Source organism: Mauremys mutica, chromosome 1 (assembly GCF_020497125.1).
Source record: "Mauremys mutica isolate MM-2020 ecotype Southern chromosome 1, ASM2049712v1, whole genome shotgun sequence".
NCBI classification, from domain to species: domain Eukaryota; kingdom Metazoa; phylum Chordata; order Testudines; family Geoemydidae; genus Mauremys; species Mauremys mutica.
In genome coordinates, this window is record NC_059072.1 from 1,177,745 (window position 1) to 1,196,167 (window position 18,423).

Here is an 18,423-nt window from a genome sequence, read left to right on the forward strand (position 1 = left end):
GGCTATTTGCATTTACTGAATGAGAGAGGGGTGGGGGAAGGGGTCTAAACTTTTAAAATGATTGAAGGTTGGTGCTGTGTATCTTCAAGTCCTTAGAATTTGCAAGGCAGGGAACTGACAGTGTCAGCTCCAAAAATCCACTCTCTCTGTCTCCCCCATGCTCCCTGTCACACTCCACCCTACCCCCCTCTTTTGAAAAGCACGTTGCAGCCACTTGAACGCTGGGATAGCTGCCCATAATGCACCACTCCCAACACCGCTGCAAATGCTATGAATGTGGCCACACTGCAGCGCTGGTAGCTGTCAGTGTGGCCACACTGCAGCGCTTTCCCTACACAGCTGTACGAAGACAGCTTTAACTTCCAGCGCTGTACAGCTGCAAGTGTAGCCAAACCCTGAGAGGCTGTGCTGCTGGAGGACTAAGGAGTACAAGCGTTATCAGACACCAGGAGGAAGGTCCTGTGGTAAGGATAAAGAAGGTGTTTGGAGGAGGCCATGGGGAAGTAGCCCAGGGAGTTGTAGCTGTCATGCAGCTGTTACAGGAGGCACTATAGACACAGGGCCCTGGGCTGGAACCCGGAGTAGACGGTGGGCCCGGGTTCCCCTCAAACCTCCCAACTCCTGATCAGACACAGGAGGAATTGATCCAGACTGTGGGGAAGATCACTGAGGTGAGCAAATCTGCCAATAAGCGCAGGACCCACCAAGGTAGAGGAGGAACTTTGTCACACTACATACAGGCAGCATGGGAATCAAATGTGTGGACTTCTGCTTCAGAAACCCAAGTGTTTCTCCAGCGAGCAGAGACAGCTACTCCACTGACTCAGCTAGCAGAGAGGATTGAAAAATACGCTTGTCAAGCCCTTTTATTTCTGATGGTTCCTTCTGACAGTAAGGACATTTCCACGGCTGGCGTAGCTGCATCATCATTCCACCCCGCGAAGGTATCCGTGCTCAGCACACTGTAAGGGCTCCTGGGTCTCCCTCTGTAGAAAACTTTTTCTCAGATTTGGATAAGTTTGTCCATATCCTGGACACTCACAGATGGATTAAAAACAAACTTCTGGCACCTCCTCCTGGCTAACAGTTTGTGTTTATAGTTCAGCACTTGTAGATGAGCAGCTCTTCAGTGATGAATCCAAAGTTGTATCACATCAGAATAGTCAAAAGGTTCCACAAGGTGTAAATCAGACCCGATCTTAGCATTTGAGCCCTGCGAATCCGCAGAGACCTGCTGACCATGTATCCAGATTGCAGATCAGATGTGGGTACAATTTTGTATCTGCACAGGGCTCTACTCAGCACCATAGTATCCAAATGCAGATGAAGCCAAATTGCCCAGATAAGAAACTGTATGATCCAGGACAATGAGCTGAACATAACGAGCCGGAAGGTACCTGTGTAATCAGGACTGATCAGCTCTGTATTGGAGCCTCAAGTATGTTCTGTAGCTCTTCCCAAACAAATGGCAGTGAAAACAGCAGATTCCTTCCCCACATCGGTCACTTCCTTTTTTTTCACTACTTATCCCTCCTGTGGTTTGGGAAACAGAGGTGTTTATAGAACAGGAGCACTTGTGGCACCTTAGAGACTAACAAATTTATTTGAGCATAAGCTTTTGTGGGCCAAAACGCACTTCATCGGATGCATGCAGTGGAAAATACAGTAGGATGATATATATACACACACAGAGAACATGAAACAATGAGTGTTACCATACACAGTCTAACGAGAGTGAGCAGTTAAGGTGAGCTATTATCAGCAGGAGAGAAAAAAACTTTTTGTAGTGGTAATGAAAATGGTCCATTTGCAGCAGTTGACAGGAAGTTGTGAGGAACAGTTGGGGGGGAATAAACATGGGGAAATAGTTTTACTTTGTGTACTTGAATAAAGACTGAGAGTGGATGGGTCATTACACCCATGAAACACCCATTGTTTCATGTTCTCTGTGTGTGTGTATATATATATATCTTCCTACTGTATTTTCCACTGCATGCATCTGATGAAGTGGGCTGTAACCCATGAAAGCTTATGCTCAAATAAATGTGTTAGTCTCTAAGGTGCCACAAGTGCTCCTGTTCTTTTTGCAGATACAGACTAACACGGCTGCGACTCTGAAACCTGAGAGGTGTTTATGCATCTCTATTTATTTACCTATGTAAGAGCCAGGGTATTATTGTTAGTGATTGTATTTACTAGAATCTGGTGGTTCTAACAGGAACCCAGAGTTGTGTCTCCTCCATTAAGGGGTGTCTATGAGCACACCCAAGCTGCTGGCGGGTTTGGCTACACTCAGTGCAGAATATAAAGGGCCACCTACTAATTCAAACACTGGTCTGCAATGGCTTGTGGCTGGGCAGATGCTAATGCCACAGTACCAGCTAAGTGCCCACTGCATGCACTGGGACCCCAGCCCCTTTTCGGTCCAGAGATGCAGCTCTCTTCTTACGCTGACTCTGGCACACAGCTCCTGCTGTGATGGCGGTGCTATACGAACCTAGCTACAGCGGAGCAATTCCACACGCTCAATCGGCGAACTGGGAAATCCTTGGTCAGCTGTGATACTCATTCCAGGCAGTAGAGGGCAGCAGCACACCTGTGTAGTATGTGTATGTTCAGGGGTGTGTGTCTGTGTATGCAGCGCATGCATCTGGGTGTGTTGAGGGAGTTTCTACTGCAGTGTGTGTGTGTGTGTTTGCGCGCGTGTGTACACTCTGTCTGTCTTGCACAGGTGTCTGCCTGTAGTGCTCCCTTTTCCCTCTGGTGCACGGGAACCACGCGGACATGTCCCTGGAGGGTTTACTTCTCCAGGCAGTGCCTGGATGCTTTGGCTCTTTGTTTCTCTGTTGCTGCACTTGGGGTGTATCAGCCTGAATGGCTACACACATGTAGTTGTGGGTTTGGGGCTGGCACATTCCCTGCCCTCTTGCTGTGCCTTTGGTGTGTAAAACTCCTTCGCTGTGCTGCTGAAAAGCACTGAGATCTCTGATTAATTCCACTCTGATGTCAGACATGCGGCTCTGCTGGGAGGGATTTACAGAACTGCATTTAAGCTCTCGTTCGTTCGTTCGCTGAGAGAATCTTTCTCTGTCTCTTCCCACCCCCCACCCCCCACCCCAGCTCTCGGAAAATGTGTAGACATTTTTCTGTTGAAAGTGTCGCTAAGGCTTGGGGTCTGTTCAGAGCTTCGCATTTGATTCCCTCTCCTTACCACTGGATATTTCTTCATTCTTCTCATCTAGCTGCCATTGAGGACAGAGAGAGCAGCTTTGTTAGAATAGGACAATGAAATGAACACCCCCCCTTTTTCCCCCTAATGACAGCCTGTTACTTAGCAACGGCGGGGGGGGGGGATTTTAACAGAAGATCAGAGCATCAGGATGAGGAGATAAACTCTGTCATTCTCTCTCCCAGGAAACTTACTAAAGAGCCACCTTCCCTTTTGTCAGGCTCCTGATTTTTTTCCCCCCCAAGAGCCAGCAGGAAAGTCTCAGAGAGAATCCTCCCTGATGGCTGGCTGGCTGCCTCCCCCTGCAACTCCTCTGCTCAGGCGCCCCACTCTTCAGTTCCATGCTACGGGCATCATGTAAAGGGAAGCCCAGTGTGGGATCAGTAAGCTCTCTGCATACACATGCAGGTGACTGAGAGGGGGATCTGTGGGCAGAAGGGAGAGCCAGGCGGCCAGGGCTGACCCCTACCCACACAGGGAGGGAAAGGAGCATTCGCCTTTTTGTTCTGACAGTGGGCAAGGGAGGGAGGGAGAGAGACTGTGCCCAGCTCCGTGCTGAGAGCGATGGTTGCTCCGAAGAGGTCTCCGTGTGAAAGGCAGAGAGGCCACCTGCGCCTGGCAGCATGGTGCTGAAATCTAACCCTAGCATCATTCTCTTGTGCTCTTTCCTGCCCAGTGACTACATCATCGAGGAGAAGACGGCCGTGCTGCAGAAGAGGGAGCATGAGGGATTCGGGTTTGTGTTGCGAGGGGCCAAAGGTAAGGGCTGGTTTGTTTCACTTGGGGCTGGGGCTGGGAGGGGAGGGGAGGGTCCGTGTCTACAGGGCCCTGCTCTGGCTGGCTGCACTGGTGTTACACATTGCCAGCCCATGGGCCCCGTCCAGCAGGGCTCTCCAGGGGCTCTCCCGCCCCTTGTCTCACGCCCAGGCACATTAGAGTTTAACTCTCTTGATGTACATTGTCCATACCTGGTATTTGCACTGACTGGTAGTTCTCTGATAGACTCTGCACTGTGCCTAAAGCTCTGCACGCCGAGGAGTTTCACCTTCAGCTATTGCATGTGGACAGTGTGCATGCTCTGTGCATGCGTGATTCAGACTGGCAGCCCCTCAGAGCAGGGCCCGTGTGCAGCCCCAGGCCCCCATGTTGACTGTGAATTTGGAGCCCGGTTACTATAATCCCTGGCTGTGTTGGGGAGCTGGGGAGAAGGATCGTGCTGGTGGTGCCTCTGTTCTGAGGCGGCTACTTGTGGCACTGTGCTGTCACCACACCTCCAGCCCTGCCTGATCAGGGTCTCCCCTGCTGGCATCAAGGGGACATTTCCAACCCACACACCGTCTTGGGGAATTCCTCGGCTCACGCTGCCAGTGCATCTGGCCCACGCGGTAGCTATTGTGGTTCACATTACTAGGAATTGTTACCAGAAAGAATCCCTCTGGGACGGAGCGTGATTGAGCTCATATATTGGCATTGAATAACCAGTGTTAGCCCTGAGCTGGGAGCATGTGGAAGGCAGGGGACTCCTAGGTTAGAGGGTCATTTTTCCAGCGATTTCAGGTTGAAGACTGGGGCAGACCCAGCACTGAAGTGTACTGAGGGATCAGATCAGTATGGGAGAACATAGCCACAGTGATGTCTGTCTGTGTCCCCTCCTGCTGCACAGGAGACATGGTACCTATAGGGAAGGCTTGGAGAGTGGCTGCCAGCTTTGCGTAGGAGATCTGCTCCTTTTCGAGACCTTGCTGTGGGTGGAGACCCTTTTGATTTGGGTTTGAGCCCCACAAGTGATTTCCTCATAGCATTCATTGATTGCCTTTTTCTGCATGTATCACAGAAGGGTTTTGTGTGCAAGTGGGTGTGTCTCTCAGTGCATGTACATTTGTGTGTGTGTGTGTGTGTCCCCTACTCACATCTTCTAGTCTGCAAATTGTGTAATGAAACTTCCCCGCCCTCAGCATGGCATCTCCCTTTCTCATGGGTTCAGTTGTCATGGTGCGGGGTTACTCCCGTAATGACCAGCTTTTCTCCTATTCTCTCAGGCTTTCTCTGTTTCCTCTCCTCAAGTTTGTATGCTCTGTATTTTCTTGTGGCTGCTGTTAGCTGGCGGAAGAGACTTCAGGCAGATTAGACAATGGGCATTTGGCTGTGGGGCTCTGCAGCCAAATGAGTCTTTGTGGGATTTTGGGTATAAATATGGCTTAGCGTCTGTATGACTCCGGGGGCCACAACACTGCTGTCAGAGGCCAGGGGGAAGCATATGGCTCTGGAGGGTCATGGGCTGAAGGTAGCTTTGAGGGCAGGCCTTGTAGGGGTGAAGGTCTCTGATTAGTGAGGGGTGGATGTGGCTCACTTGGGAACCCATCACCCTCCCATGGTCACAAACTGTTAATCCAGGAGTCATCCTTGATCCCTCTCTCTCCGTTACCTTCCCCTGCTTAAAGCTACTGTCGAACCTGCTTCTTCCTCTGTAACGTGCCCCAATCCACCCCTCCTCCTTTCCCACTCCCAGAAGCCTTGCCCATGCCCGGTGTCACCCAGCCTGGGCTGCAGGCTCCATCTTTCTGGATAACCCGCTCACCCCTCCCACCTGTTTATGTGACCGTAGAAAACATAGACGAGCCCCCATCCCTTCCTGTGCCCAGTGTTATCACAATGAGCTTAAAGGGCGTTTCCCGCTCCCACAGGAACGGCATGCACAGACCAGGCACTGTTCACCCCACAGCAGCCATAACTTTATCATTGATTTGGCACGTCCTTGGGCCGGGTGCTGGGTAGACATACAGGAACAGGTGGGCCCTGCCTCAGGGACTTTGCCATCTAAACGAGGGCTCGGCAGTTAGATGAATAGTGAAAACATCCCCAGCTAGGTGAATCGGAGTGAAAAAACCAGATGGGTTATGAGCCCCCATGCTTGAAGGCAGGCCACAGCCACTAGCTGACTGGGTTGGGGGAGAAGCAGCCCCACTCATCAGGTTATTCCCTACGTGGTTTTTGTACTTTCCTATGAAGCAGCTGGTCCCGAGTCTGGTTGGAGCTGGGATCCGGGGCTGATCCTGTTCCTATTTCTCTTCCAAATGCTGTTGCTGAACTCCTTTTCTTGGCCTGCCTCTCTGAACCTGTCATCTGCCCCCTTCCTTTTTCAAGTCCCTTCATTGGCTCTACCAGTCTCAGATTCAAACTCCTTGTCCTCACCGTCAGGTCTCGACCCAGCTCTCCCTGCCTGCCTCTCCTCTCTCATCACTTGCTGCTTCCTGGCCCAGGACCTGCACTCTACCAACTCCACTTGCCTCCATCTACCATGAGCACTTCCACCTTCCCTTACTCTCCTCTGTGCCTGGAATAACCTCCTTGGTCCTACAGGCCACACAATATCCTTCTCTGTCCGATGCCGAGCCGCACACTTGCACCAAACTAATTACTGAAAAGTAAACAAAGTACAAACGGAAGAAGTATCTCTAATGTGGTGTATCCACCGCAGAGTCAAGGGAAAGGATGGTGCCGTGATTAGGATGCTAGTCTGGGACTCTGGAACCATAATTCACAGATTCCAAGGCCAGAAGGGACCATTGTGATCCTCTAGTCTGGCCTCCTGCATATCACAGGCCATCGAGCTTCCCCAAAATAATTAGTTCCCTCCTTCATCACAGACTTCCTGTGTGGCCATGATTAAGTCTCTGTGTGCCTTTCTGTACTCGGAGATGGCTGAACTTCCCAACCTCACAGGGGTGATGTAGGATAAATCTATTACAGACTGTGAGGTGTTGTGGTACTTCAGTGATAGATACGCCTTATTTCATTACGCTGCCCCTTCCTAACCCACTGACCTTTGTCATTTGTCATCTTCATCGTTTGTGTGGAAGAGGCTTAAGGTTTGGTACTTGATGTCCCGTTTTGGGGGTTACACTCTTTGCGGGGCTGCATGACGCATAGCCACAGTGATGAAGTAGCACTTCCCATTCCAGGGAGTAGATACACTAGCAATATAGAAATATTCAAAGTCCTGGGAAATAGAAGCTTGAGAAATCCAGTCGGCAGCCGTAGTCCAGGTGGAATCCCCTGGTCTCATTTGTGATCATAATTCTGGGACAATGGGAATAACACTCAGACCTGCAGCTCATGGTATTAGCATACAGTTGGTTGTTGTAAATCCACCACCATCCTCAATTTAATGGTGGCTGAGACACTTGACCTTACTTGAACTTCTTTGGTTCATGCTTCTGGCCCTGCTTTGTCTTTGAGCCTTTGTCCAGAGAGGTAGTAGAACCGGTTCGGAGTGGGTGTGACCATGCACACTTTGTCCTCACCTGTATCGGGCGCCCCACCCTCAATGTGGTCTCCCTTGGTATATGAGTCCTAGAATGAAATAAACACTGGAGTTGTCTTAGTTACAGGGTAAGCACCCTGGTCCCTGAGATTCCTCTCTTGCCTGGTGATTTATCTGGTCTGTTTTTGGAATTGAGATAAATTGCTCTGAATGAGTTCAATTGTTCTCACCAACTCAAACTCTTCTGTGCATTTGCTCTGTATCTCACGGCTTCCATGGCAACTTTTAGACTATACTAGGTCATTCTAGGCTCAGTCATCACCTGGTGGCGGGATGCAACACTCTGATCTTCACGATGGGACTGGACATTGGAGATGTGAAAATGACTTATCCCCTCTTCCTCCACACCACCACCTCTTCTAGGCTGAGGCCAAGAACTCCCCTCATGCCTGAGGAGATGGACGTGCTAGTTTCAGTGCCTGCCCTAGGAGGCTGATAGGCACAGCTGATTCCAGACATCTCTGGGGCTATGTCTAGAGTGGTGGTGAGGGGTGTGATTCCCCTGCTCATGTACTCATGCTCACACTAGCTCTCATCAGGCTAGTGCAAGTACAAATAGCAGCGTATCCACGGTAGCAGGGGTAGCAGCAGCAGAGGCACGGCTTAGCCATGCCAAGTATACACCCAGCAGTTTCAGGTGGGTTTCTACTTGGCATGGCTAAGCCATGGCACTGCAGCAACACTGCTCTTTATACCCACACTAGCTCAATGAGTGTATGCGAGCAGAAGAAATCACACCTCTAGCTCATAGGATATACCTCGCCCAAGGCAAGAGACGCTCTCCTCTCCCACAGAACCACTCTGCCCAGGGTGGGGTCTGCATCGTCCCACATCTCAGGTAAGCTTGTCCCAGTGCACAAACTTGGAATCTGCTAGAGAGCAAAGTTCATTAGAGCTACTCACCTCCCCTTCCTCCTCTTTTCCTGCAGAGCTCGAGGGTAAAAAGGGGGACTTGCCCCAGGCGATGGCTGAAAGTGCAGTGAGCTCAGAATTCGTTCACTTAACTTCTTGGCCGCCCTCATGTGTTTTTCTTTTACCCCACTGAGGCCTCTTGTTGTGTATATGTAGTGTGTCAGTCAGCTTGCCTTTTACAGCAAAGAAACACAAAATATGAGTGAGAAGCCAGGCAAGGGTGCCTCTATGTTGTGGGCTTTGTACAGACCTGCAATGACCAGAAGGGCCACCTCAGACCTCTTCTGACCAAGGGAGGCTCGTCAAACCCAATTGACTCTGCTGGTTACTGTGCAACCAGCATCAGCTTTGGAGAACCGCTTGCCCAAATGGTTCTGTGCCCAGCATAAGCCATCCCTAGATATCTGGGTTGATGTTGGGATCCTCTGTCTTTCTGTGCTGACTGAATTCAGTGCTGGGGGGTCTGGATTTATGGATTTATGTGGATGGCACTGCCAAGGGGCATGGCCACTCCCCAGAATGTCCAAATGATCTTCATGGGGGACTTCAGTTTGAGTGACACATGCTGGAGGTCTCATGGTGCCAGTAGTAAAACACCCTGGGAATTTCTAAACATTACAGGTGACAATTTCATAACTCAGAAAGTGTTGCTGCCAGCATAAGGGAATCCTTTGTTAGACCTTGTCTTAACGGATAAAGAGGACCTGATCACAGGACTAAAAATTAATGGTAGATTAGATACAAATAATCATGACTAAGGCTAAGATTTAGTCAGGGGTATTTTTAGTACAAGTCATGGACAGGTCAGGGGCCATAAACAAAAGTTTATGGCCCCTGACCTGTCCATGACTTGTACTAAAAATACCCCTGACTAAATCTTATCTGCTTTGGGGGTTGACCTGGGACCGCTGTTGCTCTAGCAGTCCTTGGGGCCAGCCACACCTACTGCTGCAGCTGCAGAAATCCCAGAGGTCCCGGAAGGTCACGACATCCGTGACCACTGTGACAGACTCAGTCTTAAGCATGACTTGGTCATATTTATAATGTGCAAGTAGATTAAAGTCCAGACCAGTTATATATAAACTTGGTGCTTTAATAGTATAATTCCCAATTATCATTCACATTTTTCTGATTACATTCTTCCTCCTAGCTGATCTGGCTCATGATTTTTTTCAGCTCTGTGAAATTGGCCCTGTTAAAGCACCAAGTGTGTGTGGGTGTGTGGAAGAAGGAGAAAATTGATAGCAATGACTATAATTCAGAAATTAGGAATTGTAGAAAATTGGATAAGGGGGAAGCAAAAGGACACAAGGAGAAAGCTGTGGCCAGCAGAGTTAAGGACAGTAAGAAGGAGTTTTTTAAAATATATTAGGACCAAAAGAATTCCTGATAATGCTGTTGGTCCATTATTGGATGGAAGTGGCAGAATTATCAATAATAATGCAGAAAAAGGCAGACGTGTTCAGTAAATATTTCTGTTCTCTATTTGGGGGAAAATAGACGATATAGTCTCATCATGTGGTGATGACACACTCTTTCCATTCCACTAGTACCTTGGGAAGATGTTAAACAGAAGCTACTAAAGTTAGACATTTTGAAATCAGAAGGTTCAGATAACTTGCATCCAAGAGTTTTAAAAGAGCCAGTGGAGAAGCTCACTGGACCATTAATGTTGATTTTCAATATGTTTGCAATACCAGGGAAATTCCAGAAGACTGGAAGAAAGCGAATGTTGAGTCAATTTTTTAAAAAGAGAAAATGAGATGACGTGGGGAATTATATGCCTGTCATCAATCCCAGACAAGATAATGAAGCAGCTGGTATGGGACTTGATTAATAAATAATTAACAGAGGATAATGTAGTTACTGCAAATCAACATGGGTTTATGGAAAATAGATCCTCTCAAACTAATTTGATCTTTTTTGATGAGATTATAAATTTGGTAGAGAAAGGTAGTAATGGTGATGTAATATACTTAGACTTCTGTAAGGAGTTTGACTTGGTACCGCATGACATATTGACTTAAAAAAGGATAATAATATGACATTTACATGTCACACATTAATGGACTAAAACTGGCTAACTGATAGATCACAGAATGTAATTGTAAATGGGGAAATCTTCATTCCATGGTGTGTTTCCAGTGGAGTCCAACACATTTCTATCAGTGGCATGGAAGAAAACAAAATCATCACTCATTAAGTTTGTAGATGACACAAAACTTGGGGAGTGGTAAATAATGAAGAGAACAGGTCACTCATTCAGACCGATCTAGATCACTTGGTAAACTGGGTGCAAGCAAACAATGAATATGCATTTTAATACGGCTAAATGGAAATGTGTACAATCTAGGAACAAGGAAAGAAGGCCACAGTATAGAGGATGGGGGACTCTATACTGGGTAGCAATGTCTCTGACAACGATTTGGGGACTGGGGTGAATGAACAGCTGAACAGGAGCTCTCAGTGTGATGCTCTGTCCAAAAGAACTAATGCGAGCGTGGGATGCATAAACAGGGGAATCTCAAGTTGGGGTAGACTCAACTTCTGTCTTTGGCACTGTGTGACCACTGCTGGAGTCCTGTTCTGGTGCCCACAATTCAAGAATGATGTTGATAAATTGGAGTGGGGTCAGAGAAGAGCCATGAGAATGATTAAAGGGTTAGAAAATATACCTGACAGTGGTAGGCTCAAAGAGCTCGATCTTTTTATCTTGATAAAGAGATTAAGAGGTTGACTTGATTACAGTCTATAAGTATTTACATAGTGGACATATATTTAATAATGGCTCTTCGATCAGCAGAAAAAGGTGTAACAGGATCCAATGGCTTGAACTTCAAGCAGACCTGCTCAGACTGGAAATAAAGCAAAAATTTTTAACAGTGAGTGTAATTAATCATTGGAACAATTTACCAAATGCTGTGATGAATTCTCCATCAATGGCACTTTTCAAATCACGATTGGCTGTTTTTCTATAAGCTCTGCTCCAGGAATTATTTTGGGGAAGTTCTCTGGCCTGTGCTATATAGGAGGTCAAACTAGATTATCACAATGGTTTCTTCTGGCCTTCGGGTCTGTGAATTTTTGGAGCCCCTTCCTGTCCCATGAGGGAAGGAAGATAGAAGGCAAAGGATTCTGGAAATGAACACTGCCGAGTTAAGTGGTGTAAGGTAGAGGGTTTTGGTTTTATGGATCATCTGCCTTCCTTCTGTGGGGAGAGAGGGCTGAATACTTTAGGTGGTCTCCATCTCAGTAAAAGGGTGACCAATTTCCTCAAGGACAACTGGCTAGAGTTGTCAGAAGGGGATTGAACTAATAACAAAAGAGGAGGGTGAAAACAGAGAACAAATGATCACGCAGCACAAAATCTAGATGTTGAGAACAAAATTAATCAAGACACCAAAGTACATAAAGAGAAGAAATTCTTTAATTGCTGATACACCAACGCTAGGAGCTTGGGTAACAAACGAGAATTGGAATTGCTAATTTAGTAGCATCAATTCGATCTAGTTGGTATTATTGAAACCTGGTGGGATGATTCACCATGATTGGAATGTTAAAATCAATAGTTATAACCTATTTAGGAAGGATTGAGTGGGCCAACGGGGAGTGGCACTCTGTCAGAAAAATAACACTGCATGTTTCCAAGGCATTAGAATCATAGAATCATAGAATATCAGGGTTGGAAGGGACCTCAGGAGGTCATCTAGTCCCACCCTCTGCTCAAAGCAGGACCAATCCCCAACTAAATCATCCCAGCCAGGGCTTTGTCAAGCCTGACCTTAAAAACCTCTAAGGATGGAGATTCCACCACCTTCCTAGGTAACCCAAGCCTTGTCTAGATGAACTTTAGTTCCCAGCAGCCTGGGGTGTACATGTACCCTGCAATAGCTTGGTTCGTTGCACTTAGGGTTCGTTCCACTGCAGTGAAACACCGGCGGCACGGACACTGCTGGTCCGGCTCAGCTTACTGGGGCTCACAGGGCTAATAATTGAAATGTAGATGTTTGGGCTCGGGCTGGAGGTCTGAGGTCTCAGAGTCCGGGCTGCAGCCTGAGCCCAAATGTCTACATTGCAGTTTTTTGCCCCACAGCCTGAGACCTATGAGCCCGAATCAGTTGGCCCAGGCTCTGAGACTCAGTGCTGTGGGTGTTTGATTTCAGAGTGACATGCCCTAAGTGTCTATGTGGACCCTGCCGCCATGCACTTAAAATCCCCTACTGCGCTTTAATCTGTCCCCGTTTCACAGCGGGCTTGATTAAAGCGGACTAGGGAACTTCTAGTGCGGCAGCAGGGTCCACGCAGATATGTAGTACACTGCAGGCTACTGCGCTGTAACTTTACACCCAGATTGCCGCAAACTAAGTGTTCGTACAGACAGGCCCCAGGTCACTGCCAGCTCGGAGGAAAATGACCGTGAATCAGTGTCCTAACAGATAAGGCACGAGGTGGGGTACTAGTGGGTGTTTGCTTACAGATGACCAATCCCATTAGGAAAGCATAGAATATCAGGGTTGGAAGGGACCTCAGGAGATCATCTAGTCCAGGGGTCAGCAACCTTTCAGAAGTGGTGTGCCGAATCTTCATTTATTCACTCTAATTTAAGGTTTTGCGTGCCAGTAATACATTTTACCAATTTTAGAAGGTCTCTTTCTATAAGTCTATAATATATAACTAAACTATTGTTGTAAATAAAGTAAATAAGGTTTTTAAAATGTTTAAGAAGCTTTATTTAAAATTAAATTAAAATGCAGCGTCCCCCGGACCGGTGGCCAGGACCCAGGCAGTGTGAGTGTCACTGAAAATCAGCTCGAGTGCTGCCTTCGGCACGCGTGCCATAGGTTGCCTACCCCTGATCTAGTCCAGCCCCCTGCTCAAAGCAGGACCAATCCCCAGACAGATTTTTGCCCCATATCCCTAAATGGCCCCCTCAAGGATTGAGTTCATAACCCTGGGTTTAGCAGGCCAACGCTGAAACCACGGAGCTGTCCCTCCCATTGGGGAGCAGGATGATCAGCCCCTAAAGTCCCTGTCTGTAATGTGCAGGAAACCAGCTCTGTGCCCATGGGGGGCTTCAGTCTGAATGCCACATGCTGGAGGTCTCCTGCCAGCACTAACACCCTCAGAATTATAGATGACCATTCTCCCTTGAGTGATTGTGCACATACACACTCCACTGCAGGAGTTTGTGTGCCCAGTGCACTCGCATCCAAGAGTTTTGCCAGCAGTACCACTAGGTGAAGCATATACACCTGCTCTAGTGCTCTCAGATAAAGGCATAAAAAGGGCATATTCGCTGCCTCCCTCTCGGATCCTTCTTACCATCCATGGTGAGAGTTGAAGGCCCCTGTAGCACTTGCTTTGGTTGGCCAGAGTTTCCAAGTTCCTGTTGTGTACATAGTTATAGATAGTCGTGTTTAGAGTAGTAGTGCCAATTGACTTATAATATTTGCTATAGGTATCTGGTGGATTTATTATGAAAAAAATCCCCAAATTTCCAGCAGTGTGCAGCATGCAGGGCTGCTTCCCCTGTGATGAGTAAGAACAAGAGCCTCTGGGTTTGCCTTGGCGAGGGCTATGTGGGGACAGATGCCCTATTTGCACCTCCTTATTCACCAGGACAAAAAAACAGAGGGATTTCTACCCCAAAGTTCCCCTTGTGAAAGAGGTGATGCATTCCACCTCGGAACCGAGGCCTGACCACAAGGTAGTGAGTCCACAAGGATTGCTCCTCCGGCTGCACAAGTCCGATGAGAAATGTCGCTTCTCCCTCACCAGCAGCCGCCTCAGAAGCGCTCCAAGCATTCTGATTAGTGCTCAAAGCCTCAGTCTCCAAAAAGGATTTCCAGTAAGACCTCCAGTACTCGTTTGAGACACCACAAATCTAGACTTTCACCAGCTCCATCTGAGGCGGCATTATTGACTCCAGCTATGGATGCCGGAATCTTCACTCTTTCTGGCTCCATCTTCATTGTTCCAACCTTAACGTCACTATCGGCCCCGACTGACAGATACTTACCTATTTGGATGCCCTCTCCACCGCAGGCCTTGCTGGCCAGGAATCTTTGGTGTCTCCCCTACTGGAGACTCTTTGGTGACTCTCCTTGCTAAAATCAGCTCCTATTAAGACAACTCTGGTATATTCAGCACCCCTGGAGCACATGGTGCTGCCGATGCATTGCCAACAAACTTGGCACTACCTTTTATATCATCTGGAGAGACAGCGCCGTGTCTCCAACCCATTGTGCTGGTACTGCCAGCACTGATCCTTTGATCAATGTTCCAACCATCTCAGCCCTCAGTTATGTTGAACCCTCAGGTATCTCCTGTAGCCAGAGCACCTGGAACCCCAAAAGGGACCACTCCCTGTGTCACCCTTGAGGTCTTGTAGCAATCCTTGCAGACCTCCTACTAAGGTTATGGACCAAGTCTAGTTTTCTTAGGCCTTGTCTACACTACAAGACTATTTCGAATCAACTTAGTTCGAATTTGTGGCTTCGACCTTATGAAGTCGAATTTGTGTATCCATACTAAATACACTAATTCGAATTTCTGAGTCCACATTCACGGGGTCACCGTCGACTTTGGAAGCGGTGCACTGTGGGAAGCTATCCCACAGTTCCCGCAGTCCCCGCTGCCCATTGGAATGCTAGGTAGAGCCCCCAATGCCTGCTGGGGGGAGAAATGTGTCGAGTGTGGTTTTGGGTAAGTGTCGTCATTGAACCGTCAATCACAACCTCCCTCCCTCCCTCCTTGAAAGCGCCTGCGGGCAATCTGTTCGTGCACTTTTCTGGTCAGTGACAGTGCGGACGCCACAGCACTGCAAGCATGGAGCCCGCTGCGATCATCGCCGTTTTCTCCTCCTCGCACTTTATCGTCCACCTCTTCCACAGTCAGCTGATGAGAAATTGGGCTACTTTTCAATGGTGCTGCAAGCACTGGGGGACCATAGGGGACGTTTTGCAAACATCAACGTTGGGTGGCCGGGCAAGGTTCATGATGCGTGTGTTTTCAGGAACTGTGGGCTGCTCAGACGCCTGCAGGAAGGTAGTTTCTTCCCGGACCACGAAATAACTGTTGTGGATGTGCAGATGCCTATAGTCATCCTCGGGGACCCAGCCTGCCCGCTAATGCACTTGCTCATGAAGCCCTATACAGGCGCCTGGGACAGCGACAAGGAACTCTTCAAATACCAGCGAGCAGCGAGCAGCGTGACCTGTGACTGTTCAGTTTCTTTACAGAGAAGCTGAACCTGCCCCTGTTTCTTTACCCAGTTACTGTTGACTCTCCTCTTCGGTTACATACCCCGTTCACCCCGTTTCCCCCACTTCCAACACACGTGTAAAAATAAAATACATGTCCCATTGTTACTTAAGAAAGGTTTCTTTATTCATGACTTTGCGTTAAAGGGTTGAAACTGGGAGGCAGACTGTGCTGGGTAGGGTGTGCGGTGATGTAAAGACCGCCTCTAAACTCAAGGAATGACAGGCTCCTGCTCCTAGAGCGGTCCGCAGTGCCGGAATGCTTCTTTCAACGGAGCCTGCCATCCCTCTTTATGGAATTCTGTGTGCGGGGGGCTATGTGACCTTGTGGTGGAGGAGGACGGATACAGATTTCTCAGCTGCGTGACTCAGCGGTCCAGGACAAGGACCGCTGTATAAGATCTGTAACCGCCCTCCCCCGCTGCAAAGTCACATCTCCCCCGCCCACACAGATCCTGGAAACCACCTCCCATACCGACCAGGGTGCCTACTGACTGCACCGTGTGTGTGACCCGCTGCTGATCCTGCCCCCGTGTCTGTACCCTGGGAAAGGTGACTGTCCTATGCAATTAACCACCCCCTTCCCCACGCCCCCCATTCAAACACAGTCTTCTTTGAAAAAACATAACGGAAACAGTAATTAACAGCAAAGCATTTTTATTAATTAAGTAGACGGTTAGGGGATGGGACTGGGATTGGGACTACTGTGAGTCTGGAAATGAAGGACTTCGGCAAATGTAGGGTATGAGAGCTTTTGGGTACTTGAGCACTGTGCTGTGGTGCAGTGACAGTATTCACGTCCCCGGCCGCCCCTCCTCCTGATTATTTTCGGTGAGGGGGGTATGGGACTTTGTGGCGGGGGAGTGCGGTTGCAGATACACTGCAGGGTGTCTCTGTCCTCCTGCGGTCCTGCAGAACATCCACAAGGCGCCTGAGCGTGTCCGTTTGCTCCCTCACTAGTCCAAGCATTGTTTCAGTCGCCTGCTTGTCTTCCTCACGCCACCTCTCCTCCCGTTCGCTGTGTGAGCGCTGGCACAGAGAGACGGTCTCCCTCCACTGGCTCTGCTGGTCCGCCTCTGCTAGGTAGCAGCCCATACGTTCCTCGAACATCTTGTCCCTTGTCTTTTTCTTTCGCCGCCTAATCTTTGCAAGCCTCTGCGAGGGGGATGTTGTGTCATGTCTGGAGACAGTGGAAGCTGTGAGATGGGAAACAGGGAGTGAATTCCTTGCAAATATTCTTTTTTGCGAACAATTAACTGAGTCTAGGCTGTCTGTGTGAATTCTGGGTTGAGACCCCTGTGCCTGCTAGGGCACAAATCATTTTCGCGGTGGATTCTGGGTAAATGTCGCCAGTCATTCCTCCGGGAAAGCAACGGCAGACAAACATTTTGAGCACGTTTTCCATGAATTGCCCTGGCATACGCCATAGCGTGGCAACCATGGAGCCTGTTTTGGATTTTGTGTATGTCACCGTATGTGTACTAGATGCCGCTGACAGAGGCGGGCCAGCAGCGCTGCACAGCAGCATGCTTTTGCTTTTGCATGACAGCAGCGATGGTTACCAGGCATACTGCACCGTCTACCATACCATGAATTGGTAAGAAGACGGTAATAAGATGGTCATGGTTACCTGTCCTTTTGCACTGCACCATTTGGTGCTGTCATAAGTGCCCCTGGCCGATCAGCCAGGGGCGCAAAAGCCAAAATTGGGAATGACTCCCTGAGTCAATCCCTCCTTTTTGGTATCTAAAAATAGAATCAGTCCTGCCTAGAATATGGGCAAGTGTACTAGAGAACCACTGTATCATAGAACCAGAGAGCACAGCTGCTCTGTGTCCGATCCTGCATAAATTATGAGCTGTATGCTATTCACAGGGGGTGCTCCTGCAACAACACCACCTGTTCATTCCGTTCTTACCCCAGCCTTCCTGGGCTACCGTAGCATTGTCCCCCCACTTGTGTGATGAAGTAATAAAGAATGCAGGAATAAGACACAGTGACTTGTTTGTGAGAAATGAGTGGAAGGAAGCCTCCAGCTGCAATGATAGTCCAGGCAGGACATTAAGGAGTGTGGATGAAGGAGCCCATCATCCCTCTGCTAGTCCAGGGGCAATTGAATCTTTTATTTACAATGAAGGGTGGGGGCTGATGGAGCTCAGCCCCCTGTTGCAATAATGAGGACGGTTACCAGCCATATTGCACCATCTGCCATGAAAAATTAGGGACAGGCGCCCTTGATTGACCTTACTGATGCTAGTCGGCATGGTTACCAGCCCTTTTGCACTGCCCCATGTGCCAATAGGCTGACGATGACGACGGGTATCAATCGTATTGTACCGTCAGCCACCCATGGCGGGGGGGGGAGCAAGGATATTGGTGTTGAGTGCTGCAGCATCGCATCTATCTGCAGCATTCAGTAAAGATACGGACACATATAAACGAGTCAACAGAGGATTGATTTCCCTTTAACTTCTCGGGTTCGGGGGGGGTGCGTAAATTGCAGAGCTGTGCCCTGAACCAACGCGGACACGGTGTTTTACCATAGAAGCATTTGGAGCTCATCCAAGAATGCAAATGATTTTCGGAGACAGCAGGAACTGTGGGATACCTTGCGTCCTCATTCCCCCCTCCCTCCATGAGCGTCCATTTGATTCTTTGGCTTTCCGTTACGCTCGTCACGCAGCTGCGTGCTGAGT

The 18,423-nt window shown here is 48.7% G+C and overlaps 1 protein-coding gene across 5 annotated transcripts in view; it reads left to right on the forward strand.

Moving 5' to 3' along the window:
* Nucleotides 1-18,423, forward strand: part of SHANK3 (SH3 and multiple ankyrin repeat domains 3) — a 748,791-nt gene that overhangs the window by 638,057 nt on the left and 92,311 nt on the right. For all 5 annotated transcript variants that reach the window (XM_045026870.1, XM_045026889.1, XM_045026909.1 and 2 more), the window contains exon 16: nt 3,906-3,988. In XM_045026870.1, coding sequence (XP_044882805.1) covers nt 3,906-3,988 — 83 coding nt within the window. The remainder of the gene's footprint in view (nt 1-3,905; nt 3,989-18,423) is intronic.